The sequence below is a fragment of the Dendropsophus ebraccatus genome, chromosome 5 (assembly GCF_027789765.1).
Source record: "Dendropsophus ebraccatus isolate aDenEbr1 chromosome 5, aDenEbr1.pat, whole genome shotgun sequence".
Lineage (NCBI taxonomy): Eukaryota > Metazoa > Chordata > Amphibia > Anura > Hylidae > Dendropsophus > Dendropsophus ebraccatus.
In genome coordinates this window covers 7,602,967-7,618,807 of record NC_091458.1, presented here as the reverse complement: position 1 = coordinate 7,618,807, position 15,841 = coordinate 7,602,967, and the positions used below count along the sequence as shown (strand labels likewise).

The 15,841-nt window shown below is 48.3% G+C and overlaps 1 protein-coding gene across 3 annotated transcripts in view; it reads right to left on the bottom strand.

The window, feature by feature from the left end:
• Positions 1-3,299: 3,299 nt before the first annotated feature.
• INPPL1 (inositol polyphosphate phosphatase like 1) overlaps positions 3,300-15,841 on the bottom strand; it is a 67,014-nt gene continuing 54,472 nt past the window's right edge. For all 3 annotated transcript variants that reach the window (XM_069969431.1, XM_069969432.1, XM_069969433.1), the window contains 11 exons: positions 15,671-15,752; positions 15,390-15,479; positions 13,638-13,751; positions 13,400-13,488; positions 12,995-13,082; positions 12,753-12,908; positions 12,578-12,662; positions 11,272-11,418; positions 10,025-10,727; positions 9,809-9,936; positions 3,300-4,762 (listed from right to left, as the gene is read on the bottom strand). In XM_069969431.1, coding sequence (XP_069825532.1) covers positions 4,672-4,762; positions 9,809-9,936; positions 10,025-10,727; positions 11,272-11,418; positions 12,578-12,662; positions 12,753-12,908; positions 12,995-13,082; positions 13,400-13,488; positions 13,638-13,751; positions 15,390-15,479; positions 15,671-15,752 — 1,773 coding nt within the window. In that variant the 3' untranslated portion in view covers positions 3,300-4,671. The remainder of the gene's footprint in view (positions 4,763-9,808; positions 9,937-10,024; positions 10,728-11,271; positions 11,419-12,577; positions 12,663-12,752; positions 12,909-12,994; positions 13,083-13,399; positions 13,489-13,637; positions 13,752-15,389; positions 15,480-15,670; positions 15,753-15,841) is intronic.

Genomic DNA, 15,841 nt, shown 5'->3' with positions numbered 1-15,841 from the left:
GTCAGATACTGAGAAAGGGAGATGTAAGGGTTAACTCCGCAGCACCATATATAATATATATCCTTATATACCTCTGTAATCCTACACGACCGCTATACGGAGATTACCAGAGACCATGATGATGTGTCCTCCGTCCTGTACATTATAATCAACCAAATAAACTATAATTTATTGTAAAGCTGCAAACTGCATTCTCTATGCTATATTGTGGTCTACCAACAGGGGGCGGTAATATAGTATATCCCTGTATATAGGAGCAGTATTATAGTAGTTATATCCCTGTATATAGGAGCAGTATTATAGTAGTTATATCCCTGTATATAGGAGCAGTATTATAGTAGTTATATCCCTGTATATAGGAGCAGTATTATAGTAGTTATATTCCTGTATATAGGAGCAGTATTATAGTAGTTATATTCCTGTATATAGGAGCAGTATTATAGTAGTTATATTCCTGTATATAGGAGCAGTATTATAGTAGTTATATCCCTGTATATAGGAGCAGTATTATAGTAGTTATATTCCTGTATATAGGAGCAGTATTATAGTAGTTATATTCCTGTATAGAGGAGGCAGTATTATAGTAGTTATATTCCTGTATATAGGAGCAGTATTATAGTAGTTATATCCCTGTATATAGGTACAGTATTATAGTAGTTATATCCCTGTATATAGGAGCAGTATTATAGTAGTTATATTCCTGTATATAGGGAGCAGTATTATAGTAGTTGTATCCCTGTATATAGGAGCAGTATTATAGTTATATTCCTGTATATAGGAGCAGTATTATAGTAGTTATATTCCTGTATATAGGAGCAGTATTATAGTAGTTATATCCCTGTATATAGGAGCAGTATTATAGTAGTTATATCCCTGTATATAGGTACAGTATTATAGTAGTTATATCCCTGTATACAGGAGCAGTATTATAGTTATATTCCTGTATATAGGAGCAGTATTATAGTAGTTATATTCCTGTATATAGGAGCAGTATTATAGTAGTTATATTCCTGTATATAGGGAGCAGTATTATAGTAGTTATATTCCTGTATATAGGTGGCAGTATTATAGTAGTTATATTCCTGTATCTAGGAGCAGTGTTATAGTAGTTATATTCCTGTATATAGGAGCAGTATTATAGTAGTTATATTCCTGTATATAGGAGCAGTATTATAGTAGTTATATTCCTGTATATAGGAGCAGTATTATAGTAGTTATATTCCTGTATATAGGTGGAAGTATTATAGTAGTTATATTCCTGTATATAGGAGCAGTATTATAGTAGTTATATTCCTGTATATAGGAGCAGTATTATAGTAGTTATATTCCTGTATATAGGGAGCAGTATTATAGTAGTTATATTCCTGTATATAGGGGGCAGTATTATAGTAGTTATATCCCTGTATATAGGGGGAGTATTACAGTAGTTATATTCCTGTATATAGGAGCAGTATTATAGTAGTTATATTCCTGTATATAGGGGGCAGTATTATAGTAGTTATATTCCTGTATATAGGAGCAGTATTATAGTAGTTATATTCCTGTATATAGGAGCAGTATTATAGTAGTTATATTCCTGTATATAGGAGCAGTATTATAGTAGTTATATTCCTGTATATAGGAGCAGTATTATAGTAGTTATATTCCTGTATATAGGGAGCAGTATTATAGTAGTTATATTCCTGTATATAGGTGGCAGTATTATAGTAGTATATTCTTGTATATAGGGGGCAGTGTTATAGTAGTTATATTCCTGTATATAGGTGGCAGTATTATAGTAGTTATATTCCTGTATATAGGGGGCAGTATTATAGTTATATTCCTGTATATAGGAGCAGTATTATAGTAGTTATATTCCTGTATATAGGAGCAGTATTATAGTAGTTATATTCCTGTATATAGGAGCAGTATTATAGTAGTTATATTCCTGTATATAGGAGCAGTATTATAGTAGTTATATTCCTGTATATAGGAGCAGTATTATAGTAGTTATATCCCTGTATATAGGGAGCAGTATTATAGTAGTTATATTCCTGTATATAGGGGGCAGTATTATAGTAGTTATATCCCTGTATATAGGTACAGTATTATAGTAGTTATATCCCTGTATACAGGAGCAGTATTATAGTTATATTCCTGTATATAGGAGCAGTATTATAGTAGTTATATCCCTGTATATAGGTACAGTATTATAGTAGTTATATCCCTGTATATAGGAGCAGTATTATAGTAGTTATATTCCTGTATATAGGAGCAGTATTATAGTAGTTATATTCCTGTATATAGGAGCAGTATTATAGTAGTTATATTCCTGTATATAGGGGAGCAGTATTATAGTAGTTATATTCCTGTATATAGGAGCAGTATTATAGTAGTTATATCCCTGTATATAGGAGCAGTATTATAGTAGTTATATTCCTGTATATAGGAGCAGTATTATAGTAGTTATATTCCTGTATATAGGGAGCAGTATTACAGTAGTTATATTCCTGTATATAGGAGCAGTATTATAGTAGTTATATTCTTGTATATAGGAGCAGTATTATAGTAGTTATATCCCTGTATATAGAAGCAGTATTATAGTAGTTATATTCCTGTATATAGGGAGCAGTATTACAGTAGTTATATTCCTGTATATAGGGAGCAGTATTATAGTAGTTATATTCTTGTATATAGGAGCAGTATTATAGTAGTTATATCCCTGTATATAGGAGCAGTATTATAGTAGTTATATTCCTGTATATAGGGAGCAGTATTATAGTAGTTATATTCCTGTATATAGGGAGCAGTATTACAGTAGTTATATTCCTGTATATAGGAGCAGTATTATAGTAGTTATATTCCTGTATATATGTGGCAGTATTATAGTAGTTATATTCCTGTATATAGGAGCAGTATTATAGTAGTTATATTCCTGTATATAGGGAGCAGTATTATAGTAGTTATATTCCTGTATATAGGAGCAGTATTATAGTAGTATATTCTTGTATATAGGGGGCAGTGTTATAGTAGTTATATCCCTGTATATAGGAGCAGTATTATAGTAGTTATATCCCTGTATATAGGAGCAGTATTATAGCAGTTATATTCCTGTATATAGGGGGCAGTATTATAGTAGTTATATTCCTGTATATAGGAGCAGTATTATATCTATATACTGTGGTCCTCCCAGCAGGATACAGCACAGGGATCGGTATACAATGTGTTACTTATTCAGTTATACAGTGACTGTATAAGTTCCCCTCTAAGAGACTTGCAGGTATAGGAAATCGATAATTTTCAGCCATTTTCAGTCGGGAAACGATTCAGTTTCTCTTTTATTCTGAAACACACAGTTATTATTGGGTAACATGGGGCAGTGTTAGTGCAGCCGCTTACCCAGGCCACAACATGGAGGCCGGTCAGTCATTTCCCTTATTATTGGCTCATTACCACCATCCAGCACCAGGGGGCGCTATGGCCAGGATGTCCCACAATGGTAATGAACCTCCCATAGAAATGTATGAACACATAATACGGCTGTACGATCAGCAGACAAGTAGAGCGCCCCCTGCTGCCTGTGACTTTTCAATGCAGGGCCCTGCAATTCCTGCTGGCAGTGATGTGCCCGTCAGCGGCAGTGGCACTATACCAGGGGCAGTAAGACTGTATGAGTGATGGATGAGGTCACTATTCACCTGCATCATCATAAGCAATGCTCCGGCTATTTCTGATAAGCCCCTCCTACCCATATTGGCCCCTCCCACTATCACTTCTGAGCATCACATCTGGAGCTTCATTTACAATCCAAGAGGCCCCTCTGCACCTTCTGGCAATGAGGTGGGTGGAGTATAGGATATGATGAAACAGCAGAATAGTGAGTGCAGCTCTGGAGGTGGGTGGAGTATAGGATATGATGAAACAGCAGAATAGTGAGTGCAGCTCTGGAGGTGGGTGGAGTATAGGATATGATGAAACAGAAGAATAGTGAGTGCAGCTCTGGCTGGGACTAGAGAATACACCATGATATAACATGGTGGTCCTTGTCAGGTATATACGGGTCGTACAATGTGATAATTCTGCCCCCCCCTTAAGTCCGGGACCCCCACCGTGTCACCCTCCATCTTTCTATCACCACCAGCACAGATGATACACAGTTGCAGTTACACACAGTCCAGCAGGGGGCAGCATTCCTCATCCACCATGACCCCCAGCCTCAGATCCAGCATCGTGAAATGTGATTGGCCCAGAAGATGCCATTCCCTTTGAAGGATGAATCAGCGGGGTCACGGGGTCACAGGGTCTCGCTCCCCATAACACTGTATAAGTCCGGGAGCTTTATAAGGCACCAGTGTGTAATAACCGTAGACAAGATGGCGGCCGGCGGCAGCGACACCAAGAGAGTCCAGGACGGGCGCGGCGGCCATTTTGGTCTAACATTGAAATGTGAAAACGTATTAAATATATAGAAAAAGTACAAATAAAAAACAAAGGGTGATCGCCGGCGGCAACGAGAAGCTGCGACCGGGGAACGTTAGTAACTAGGATAAAAACACATCAAATCTATAGAAATGTCTAGAAGGACGGGGGAAGGGCGGCGCCGGTGTCCAGCAACACAGCTGGCAGGAATATCCTGCGTAAGGCTTCAGTGATGAGGGGTAAGGTGCAGCAGACGGCAGCCAGGGGGCGCTCCTACTTCCTGAGCTGCAGCTTGTCCAGGATGAGCTTCTTGTGGGCCGGGTCCAGCACCCCCGCCTCCTCCAGATCCTCCTCCACAATGTCACTGCAAGACACAAGGGGACAGCGCTAGATGTCAGCCATGATTTATACTGCAGCTCGCCCTGCTCAGACTGACTCCTGGGGAGAAGCAGCAGCCCAGCACCATGGCAGATTATCAGGAGACCGCTGCACATGGGGGGGTAATATCTGTACAATACTATGTAATAACACCATATACCCCGCTGCCCCCTACTGGTGAGCACTATGTAATAACACCATATGTCCCGCTGCCCCCTACTGGTGAGCACTATGTAATAACATATATATCCTGCTGCCTCCTACTGGTGAGCACTATGTAATAACATATATATCCTGCTGCCCCCTACTGGTGAGCACTATGTAATAACATATATATTCCGCTGCCCCCTACTGGTGAGCACTATGTAATAACACCATATATCCTGCTGCCTCCTACTGGTGAGTACTATGTAATAACATATATAATCCTGCTGCCCCCTACTGGTGAGCACTATGTAATAACATATATATCCTGCTGCCTCCTACTGGTGAGCACTATGTAATAACATATATATCCTGCTGCCCCCTACTGGTGAGCACTATGTAATAACATATATATTCCGCTGCCCCCTACTGGTGAGCACTATGTAATAACACCATATATCCTGCTGCCTCCTACTGGTGAGTACTATGTAATAACATATATAATCCTGCTGCCCCCTACTGGTGAGCACTATGTAATAACATATATATCCTGCTGCCTCCTACTGGTGAGCACTATGTAATAACATATATATCCTGCTGCCCCCTACTGGTGAGCACTATGTAATAACATATATATTCCGCTGCCCCCTACTGGTGAGCACTATGTAATAACACCATTATATCCTGCTGCCTCCTACTGGTGAGCACTATGTAATAACATATATCCCGCTGCCCCCTACTGGTGAGCACTATGTAATAACACCATTATATCCCGCTGCCCCCTACTGGTGAGCACTATGTAATAACATATATATCCCGCTGCCCCCTACTGGTGAGCACTATGTAATAACATATATCCCGCTGCCCCCTACTGGTGAGCACTATGTAATAACACCATTATATCCTGCTGCCCCCTACTGGTGAGCACTATGTAATAACATATATATCCTGCCGCCTCCTACTGGTGAGCACTATGTAATAACATATATATATATCCCGCTGCCCCCTACTGGTGAGCACTATGTAATAACATATATATCCCGCTGCCCCATACTGGTGAGCACTATGTAATAACACCATATACCCCGCTGCCCCCTACTGGTGAGCACTATGTAATAACATATATATCCTGCCGCCTCCTACTGGTGAGCACTATGTAATAACATATATATCCCGCTGCCCCCTACTGGTGAGCACTATGTAATAACATATACATCCCGCTGCCCCCTACTGGTGAGCACTATGTAATAACATATATATCCCGCTGCCCCCTACTGGTGAGCACTATGTAATAACATATATATCCTGCTGCCTCCTACTGGTGAGCACTATGTAATAACATATATATATCCTGCTGCCTCCTACTGGTGAGCACTATGTAATAACATATATATCCTGCTGCCCCCTACTGGTGAGCACTATGTAATAACACCATATGTCCCGCTGCCCCCTACTGGTGAGCACTATGTAATAACACCATATGTCCCGCTGCCTCCTACTGGTGAGCACTATGTAATAACACCATATGTCCCGCTGCCCCCTACTGGTGAGCACTATGTAATAACATATATATCCTGCTGCCCCCTACTGGTGAGCACTATGTAATAACATATATATCCTGCTGCCCCCTACTGGTGAGCACTATGTAATAACATATATCCCGCTGCCCCCTACTGGTGAGCACTATGTAATAACAAATATATCCCGCTGCCCCCTACTGGTGAGCACTATGTAATAACATATACATCCCGCTGCCCCCTACTGGTGAGCACTATGTAATAACATATATATCCCGCTGCCCCCTACTGGTGAGCACTATGTAATAACATATATATCCTGCTGCCTCCTACTGGTGAGCACTATGTAATAACATATATATATCCTGCTGCCTCCTACTGGTGAGCACTATGTAATAACATATATATCCTGCTGCCCCCTACTGGTGAGCACTATGTAATAACACCATATGTCCCGCTGCCCCCTACTGGTGAGCACTATGTAATAACACCATATGTCCCGCTGCCTCCTACTGGTGAGCACTATGTAATAACACCATATGTCCCGCTGCCCCCTACTGGTGAGCACTATGTAATAACATATATATCCTGCTGCCCCCTACTGGTGAGCACTATGTAATAACATATATATCCTGCTGCCCCCTACTGGTGAGCACTATGTAATAACATATATCCCGCTGCCCCCTACTGGTGAGCACTATGTAATAACAAATATATCCCGCTGCCCCCTACTGGTGAGCACTATGTAATAACACCATATGTCCCGCTGCCCCCTACTGGTGAGTACTATGTAATAACATATATATCCTGCTGCCCCCTACTGGTGAGCACTATGTAATAACATATATCCCGCTGCCCCCTACTGGTGAGCACTATGTAAGAACATATATATATATATCCCGCTGCCCCATACTGGTGAGCACTATGTAATAATATATATCCTGCTGCCTCCTACTGGTGAGCACTATGTAATAACATATATATCCTGCTGCCCCCTACTGGTGAGCACTATGTAATAACACCATATGTCCCGCTGCCCCCTACTGGTGAGCACTATGTAATAACATATATATCCTGCTGCCCCCTACTGGTGAGCACTATGCAATAACATATATATATCCTGCTGCCCCCTACTGGTGAGCACCAGTAGGAGGCAGCGGGATATATGTTATTACATAGTGCTCACCAGTAGGGGGCAGCAGGATATATATGTTATTACATAGTGCTCACCAGTAGGGGGCAGCGGGACATATGGTGTTATTACATAGTGCTCACCAGTAGGGGGCAGCGGGACATATGGTGTTATTACATAGTGCTCACCAGTAGGGGGCAGCAGGATTATATATGTTATTACATAGTGCTCACCAGTAGGGGGCAGCGGGATATATATGTTATTACATAGTGCTCACCAGTAGGGGGCAGCGGGATATATATGTTATTACATAGTGCTCACCAGTAGGGGGCAGCAGGATTATATATGTTATTACATAGTGCTCACCAGTAGGGGGCAGCAGAATATATGTTATTACATAGTGCTGGGTGTATAGCTGGGACTGCTGGGTGTATAGCTGGGACTGCTGGGTGTATAGCTGGGACTGCTGGGTGTATAAATAGGACTGCTGGGTGTATAGATGGGACTGCTGGGTGTATAGATGGGACTGCTGGGTGTATAGATGGGACTGCTGGGTGTATAGACGGGACTGCTGGGTGTATAAATAGGACTGCTGGGTGTATAGATGGGACTGCTGGGTGTATAGATGGGACTGCTGGGTGTATAGACAGGACTGCTGGGTGTATAGACAGGACTGCTGGGTGTATAGACAGGACTGCTGGGTGTATAGACAGGACTGCTGGGTGTATAGACAGGACTGCTGGGTGTATAGCTGGGACTGCTGGGAGTATAAAGGACTGCTGGGTGTATAGACAGGACTGCTGGGTGTATAGACAGGACTGCTGGGTGTATAGACAGGACTGCTGGGTGTATAGCTGGGACTGCTGGGTGTATAGCTGGGACTGCTGGGAGTATACAGGACTGCTGGGTGTATAGACAGGACTGCTGGGTGTATAGCTGGGACTGCTGGGTGTATAGCTGGGACTGCTGGGTGTATACAGGACTGCTGGGTGTATACAGGACTGCTGGGTGTATAGCTGGGACTGCTGGGTGTATAGCTGGGACTGCTGGGTGTATACAGGACTGCTGGGAATATAGATGGGACTGCTGGGTATATAGATGGGATTGCTGGGTGTATACAGGACTGCTGGGTGTATACAGGGCTGCAGGGTGTATACAGGACTGCTGGGTGTATAGATGGGACTGCTGTGTGTATACAGGGCTGCTGGGTGTATACAGGGCTGCTGGGTGTATACAGGACTGCTGGGTGTATACAGGGCTGCTGGGTGTATACAGGGCTGCTGGGTGTATACAGGACTGCTGGGTGTATAGATGGGACTGCTGTGTGTATACAGGACTGCTGGGTGTATAGATGGGACTGCTGGGTGTATAGATGGGACTGCTGGGTGTATAGATGGGACTGCTGGGTGTATAGATGGGACTGCTGGGTGTATAGATGGGACTGCTGGGTGTATACAGGACTGCTGGGTGTATACAGGACTGCTGGGTGTATACAGGGCTGCTGGGTGTGTACAGGGCTGCTGGGTGAATAGATGGGACTCCTGGGTGTGTACAGGACTGCTGGGTGGATACAGGGCTGCTGGGTGTATACAGGGCTGCTGGGTGTATAGCTGGGACTGCTGGGTGTGTACAAGACTGCTGGGTGTATAGATGGGACTGCTGGGTGTATACAGGACTACTGGGTGTATACAGGACTGCTGGGTGTATACAGGGCTGCTGGGTGTGTACAGGGCTGCTGGGTGTATAGATGGGACTGCTGGGTGTATACAGGACTACTGGGTGTATACAGGACTGCTGGGTGTATACAGGGCTGCTGGGTGTGTACAGGGCTGCTGGGTGTATAGATGGGACTGCTGGGTGTATACAGGGCTGCTGGGTGTATACAGGGCTGCTGGGTGAATAGATGGGACTCCTGGGTGTGTACAGGACTGCTGGGTGGATACAGGGCTGCTGGGTGTATAGCTGGGACTGCTGGGTGTATACAGGACTGCTGGGTGTATACAGGACAGTCTGGAGGGGGGGGACCATTACCCCTCCTCCCCCACATACTAGCATGCAGGCAGCCTTCTCCGCCCATCCAGAGACGACCTGTTTTACACCCCTGGAGCAGCTGCCTGACACTGAGCGGCAGCCACTATATCCGCTGCGGCACTGATGCCATCTGTTGTCCAGGCCTGATGGGAGTTGTAGTAACAGCTGGAGGGCAGTACAGGGGGTCCGGTATACGGAGCGGCCGTACCTGAGGAATTCCAGGTCGTCCCAGCCGTTGTGGATCAGCCCCTCCTCGTATCTCTCCAGCCCGATGGCCCGGAGCCACTCGCCCACGCTGGAGCCCTGCAGAGAGTTGCGGCCTCCCTGGTACGCAGCCTGTAAGGGAGGAGAGGATACGGCTGGATGACTACACAAGTATATTATATATATATATGATACGGGGGTCCGCAGGGTGGGCTCCTACCTCCTCGGCCAGGTCCTCCTGGATGCTCTCCCGGATGCAGTGCGGTGGGAAGACGAGGGGGCGGCCGAAGTCCAGGCCGCGGGGGGGCAGCTCCATTTTGCTTTTGTGGGCGGAGCGGCTCTGGGACTCCGCCTTATTGCCGGAATAGTCCACCTCGCTGAGGGTGCGCGCCATCTGCAGCACGGAGCAGGAGCGGTCGTCCTGGTGTGCGGGGCTGCCGTGCGGCTCTGCCATGTACTGGGGGGAGGGGATGGGAGGCCGGGACTGGGTTTTGGGGTGATACTTGGTTTCGGGGGGCTCGCTGAAGGTCACGCCCACCCGCACTTTGCGCTGATCGGCCTCCTCGCAGGGTCTGGAGTGCAGCTCACTGGATGTCATGTAGAAAGGATTGTCCAGCATCTCAAACTCAGCCGACTTGGGGAGAGGCGGGGGAGGGAAGTCGGGGGGAGGCAGATTGAGGGTGCCCCCATCTTCATCAGAGGAGGCCTCCTCGCTGCGCCCCCCGCTGCCCTGCTGGAACTGACGACGCTGAGACGGCACCGTGATCTGCACCTTGTTCTTAGGAGCCGCTGAGGAGGAGGTCACCTGCCCCTCCGGGGGTATCAGCTGGTGGGGGACGCCCTCCAGGACATAGTAGGCCGGGTTATTGAAGCTGTTCTTAGAGCCCAGGCCGTCCCCCTCCATCTGCGCCTCCATCTTACACCTGCAGGGGGCGAAACACAAAGATCAAGCTCTGCGGCACACCATGTCTCATCCTCCAGAGCTGCACTCACTATTCTGCTGTTACATCATGTCTCATCCTCCAGAGCTGCACTCACTATTCTGCTGTTACACCATGTCTGATCCCCAGAGCTGCACTCACTATTCTGCTGTTACATCATTTCTCATCCTCCAGAGCTGCACTCACTATTCTGCTGTTACATCATGTCTCATCCTCCAGAGCTGCACTCACTATTCTGCTGTTACATCGTGTCTCATCCTCCAGAGCTGCACTCACTATTCTGCTGTTACATCATGTATCATCCTCCAGAGCTGCACTCACTATTCTGCTGTTACATCATGTCTTATCCTCCAGAGCTGCACTCACTATTCTGCTGTTACATCATGTATCATCCTCCAGAGCTGCACTCACTATTAGGCTGTTACATCATGTTTTATCCTCCAGAGCTGCACTCACTATTCTGCTGTTACACCGTATCACCTGATCACTGGGCTGCAGACAGTGCCCCCCTCAGCCCCACCCTCACCGTGCCAGTGCCGGGTCCTCCTTGACGGTGCCGGGCAGGGCAGCAGGTGGGCGGCCGGTGACGTGAACCTGAACTTTCTCTGGTTCCTCAAACAACTTCCCGAGCGTGGGTGCTGGAGCCTCGGCCGGCGGCTTCTTGCTGATTGGTCTGTGAACAGAGGGAGACGAGAATGGATCGATGACATCATAAACCAACGGGGGTGGGAGTGGTTGCACATGGGGGGAGGGGTGTAGAGTGGAGAAGGGGGTACAGATCAGGCTAGGGGGCACAGCTGGAAGAAGGTGGGCACAGCAGGGAAGGGGGAGGGGTGTAGAGCGGGGGAGGGGTTTAGAGCAGGGAGAAGGGGCACAGATCGGGCAAGGGGGCACAGCAGAGAAGGGGTGCAGGGGGAGGTGCTACAGGGCAGGGGGAGGGGGCACAGAGCAGAGGGAAGAGGTTGTGTAGAGCAGGGGGAGGGGGCAGAGAGCGGGGGGGGGCACAGAGCAGGGGGACCCCGAGCAGGGAGGGGCAGAGAGCAGGGGGAGGGGGCAGAGAGCAGGGGGAGGGGGCAGAGAGCAGGGGGAGGGGGCAGAGAGCAGGGGGGGGGCAGAGAGCAGGGGGAGGGGGCAGAGAGCAGGGGGGGGCACAGAGCAGTGGGGGGGGGGGGGCAAAGAGCAGGGAGGGGGGGCACAGAGCAGGGAAGGGGGGGCAAAGAGCAGGGAGGGGCAGGGGGCAGAGAGTAGGGGGGGCAGAGAGCAGGGAGGGGCAGGGGGCAGAGAGTAGGGGGGGCAGAGAGCAGGGAGGGGCAGAGAGCAGGGGGGGCAAAGAGCAGGGAGGGGGGGCAAAGAGCAGGGAGGAGGGGCAAAGAGTGGCGGGGGGGCAAAGAGCAGGGAGGGGGGGCAAAGAGCGGGGGGGGGGCAAAGAGCAGGGAGGGGGGGGCAAAGAGCGGGGGGGGGCAAAGAGCAGGGAGGGGGGGCAAAGAGCAGGGAGGGGGGGCAAAGAGCGGGGAGGGGGGGCAAAGAGCAGGGAGGGGGGGCAAAGAGCAGGGAGGGGGGGCAAAGAGCAGGGAGGGGGGGCAAAGAGCGGGGAGGGGGGGCAAAGAGCAGGGAGGGGGGGCAAAGAGCAGGGAGGGGGGGGCAAAGAGCAGGGAGGGGGGGCAAAGAGCGGGGGGGGGGGCAAAGAGCAGGGAGGGGGGCACAGAGCAGGGAGGGGGGGGGCACAGAGCAGGGGGAGGGGGCAGAGAGCAGGGGGAGGGGGCAGAGAGCAGGGAGGGGGGGGGGAGCACAGAGCAGGGGGAGGGGGCAGAGAGCAGGGGGAGGGGCCTTACTTGGTGTACTCGTGGTTGGGCCGGGACATGGAGGGCGGTTTCCCTTTCACGGCTCCGGTTTCATCCTTGTCGATACTGATCCATTCTAGAGACAGAGCAGGGGGTGGTAAGGTCATGTGACTGCCGGGTCCTACGCGCCCCCCCCCCCCCCCCCCCGCACCGTTCCTTCTCTTACCGTACAGGCGCTCTCGGGTCCCCATGCGCTCGGCGGGCACCCGCACCTTCATGGACCCCCGGATGTTTCCGGTCTCCTCCCCCCGGTGGGACAGATAGGTCAGGAACTGCTGCGACGTGCTGCCGATCATGGACTTCAGTGCGATCACGCACTCACCTACCGGTGGAATGACAGGGTCATGTGATCACCTCCCAGCTCCGTACAGTGTCACCTGATGTATGGCGCCCCCTGGGGATCCTCACCGTACGACTCATAGCCGTCCATGGACTTCACCGTCAGTAGTAAGTGCTGGTCCTGCAGGTACTCGATCTCAGACAGGATGGGGCGGAGCTGCAAGAGCAAAGAATGACATCACAGCTAAAACTCCGCCCACCAAGAGCGCCACCTGGTGACAGCTGCTGGACTACAGGGCAGGGGCAATCTTCTGCAGGATGTATCACTATGTGCATGTCAGGAGGGAGACTGAACAGAGTGATGCTCTGCAGATCTTTAGAGGCCAGGGATGTAATTATCTGCAGGATGTATCACTATGTATCTGTCAAGAGGAATAGAGGACAGAGCAATGCTCTGCAGATCACTAGAGAGGTCAGAGGTGTAATACTCTGCAGCACACATCACAGGGCATGATGCTCTGCAGACTCACTCACCGTGGGCAGCTGCCGGGACGACCACTGGACCTTCAGGAAGTTGATGTTGTCGATGCTCTGACTGTCGTTCTCGCTGCTCTTCTTGTACTCTGTGGGGGGGGGGGGGGGGGGACATTTTATTAAAGGGACAGTCCCCATTACTGTGGCTCCAGCGGAGGGAGGGGGCACATCTTCTTAAAGGGACAGTCCCTCTTACTGGTAATGCGGGGCCCCAGCCTCCTCCCCAGTGACCACTCACCTTCCAGACACCCAGAATAGAACTCTATAAAGAACTTGGTTCTGCTGGCCGTCTTCACAATGGCTTCTATACACTCAAACTCTATGTACGCCTGCTCCGACGTCTTCAGGAGCCCTGCAGAGGGGACAGAGCGTCAGCTCAGGGGGGACCCCAGGAAGATGGAGGACAACGGCCACACTACAGACGGGTGCCGCCTTATAAAGGGTCCCTGATGTTATGACTATCACAATGTAAACAGGAGATGTGATAGAAAGCAGGACGGCTATATACAACCTGGATACAGTATGTATAGCTGGTATATAGCAGGAGACTGGACCTGGATACAGTAAGTATAGCTGGTATATAGCAGGAGACTGGACCTGGATACAGTAAGTATAGCTGGTATATAGCAGGAGACTGGACCTGGATACAGTAAGTATAGCTGTCATATAGCAGGAGACTGGACCTGGATACAGTAAGTATAGCTGTTATATAGCTGCCTTCAGGAGACTGGACCTGTATACAGTAAGTATAGCTGTTATATAGCAGCCTTCAGGAGACTGGACCTGGATACAGTAAGTATAGCTGTTATATAGCAGCCTTCAGGAGACTGGACCTGGATACAGTAAGTATAGCTGTTATATAGCTGCCTTCAGGAGACTGGACCTGGATACAGTAAGTATAGCTGTTATATAGGAGCATTCAGGAGACTGGACCTGGATACAGTAAGTATAGCTGTTATATAGCAGCCTTCAGGAGACTGGACCTGGATACAGTAAGTACAGCTGTTATATAGCAGCCTTCAGGAGACTGAACCTGGATATGGTAAGTATAGCTGTTATATAGCAGCCTTCAGGAGACTGGACCTGGATACAGTAAGTATAGCTGTTATATAGCTGCCTTCAGGAGACTGGACCTGGATACAGTAAGTATAGCTGTCATATAGCAGGAGACTGGACCTGGATACAGTAAGCTAGCTGTCATATAGCAGGAGACTGGACCTGGATACAGTAAGTATAGCTGTTATATAGCTGCCTTCAGGAGACTGGACCTGCATACAGTAAGTATAGCTGCCTTCAGGAGACTGGACTTGGATACAGTAAGTATAGCTGTTATATAGCTGCCTTCAGGAGACTGGACCTGGATACAGTTAGTATAGCTGGTATATAGCAGCCTTCAGGAGACTGGACCTGGATACAGTAAGTATAGCTGTTATATAGCTGCCTTCAAGAGACTGGACCTGGATATAGTAAGTATAGCTGTTATATAGCTGCCTTCAGGAGACTGGACCTGGATACAGTAAGTATAGCTGTTATATAGCTGCCTTCAGGAGACTGGACCTGAATACAGTAAGTATAGCTGTTACATAGCTGCCTTCAGGAGACTGGGCCTGGATACAGTAAGTATAGCTGTCATATAGCAGGAGACTGGGCCTGGATACAGGAAGTATAGCTGTTATATAGCTGCCTTCAGGAGACTGGACCTGTATACAGTAAGTATAGCTGTTATATAGCAGCCTTCAGGAGACTGGACCTGGATACAGTAAGTATAGCTGGTATATAGCTGCCTTCAGGAGACTGGACCTGTATACAGTAAGTATAGCTGTTATATAGCAGCCTTCAGGAGACTGGACCTGGATACAGGTAAGTACAGCTGTATGTAACGAATGTAACTTGCAGTCCTGCTTTGTATTACATCTCCTGCCGATTTACATTTTTGAAAGTTATAACATCAGGGACACTTTAAGGAATAACTTTAATGGTAATCACCGACCTTTCTTAGAGACAAACTGTGATGTCACCCCGACCTCGAATGATGCGAATACAGGAGAGTGATCACTGGTCATGATGTCATCAGTGCAGCCTGTAGAAAAGCAAGAGACCCCAGATTACAGGTCAGCTACACTCCTGCCCCCACCAGGAGATCAGCTACACTCCTGCCTCTGCCTGGAGATCATCTGCACTCCTGCCCCCACCAGGAGATCAGCTACACTCCTGGCCTCACCCGCAGATCAACTACACTACTGCCCCCCCTGCCTGGAGATCAGCGCTTACCATATGAGTTACATATCATGTGGGTCTCCGGGTAGGATTTCCACAGGATCCGGTCACACCAGGAGGGAACATTAGTCCGGACCTGAAATACAGCAGAAAGACAACGATCAGCCGCGGGTACCGAAACATCTTGGGGAGGCGCTGCCCACCGCACACACAGGGGATGGAAAA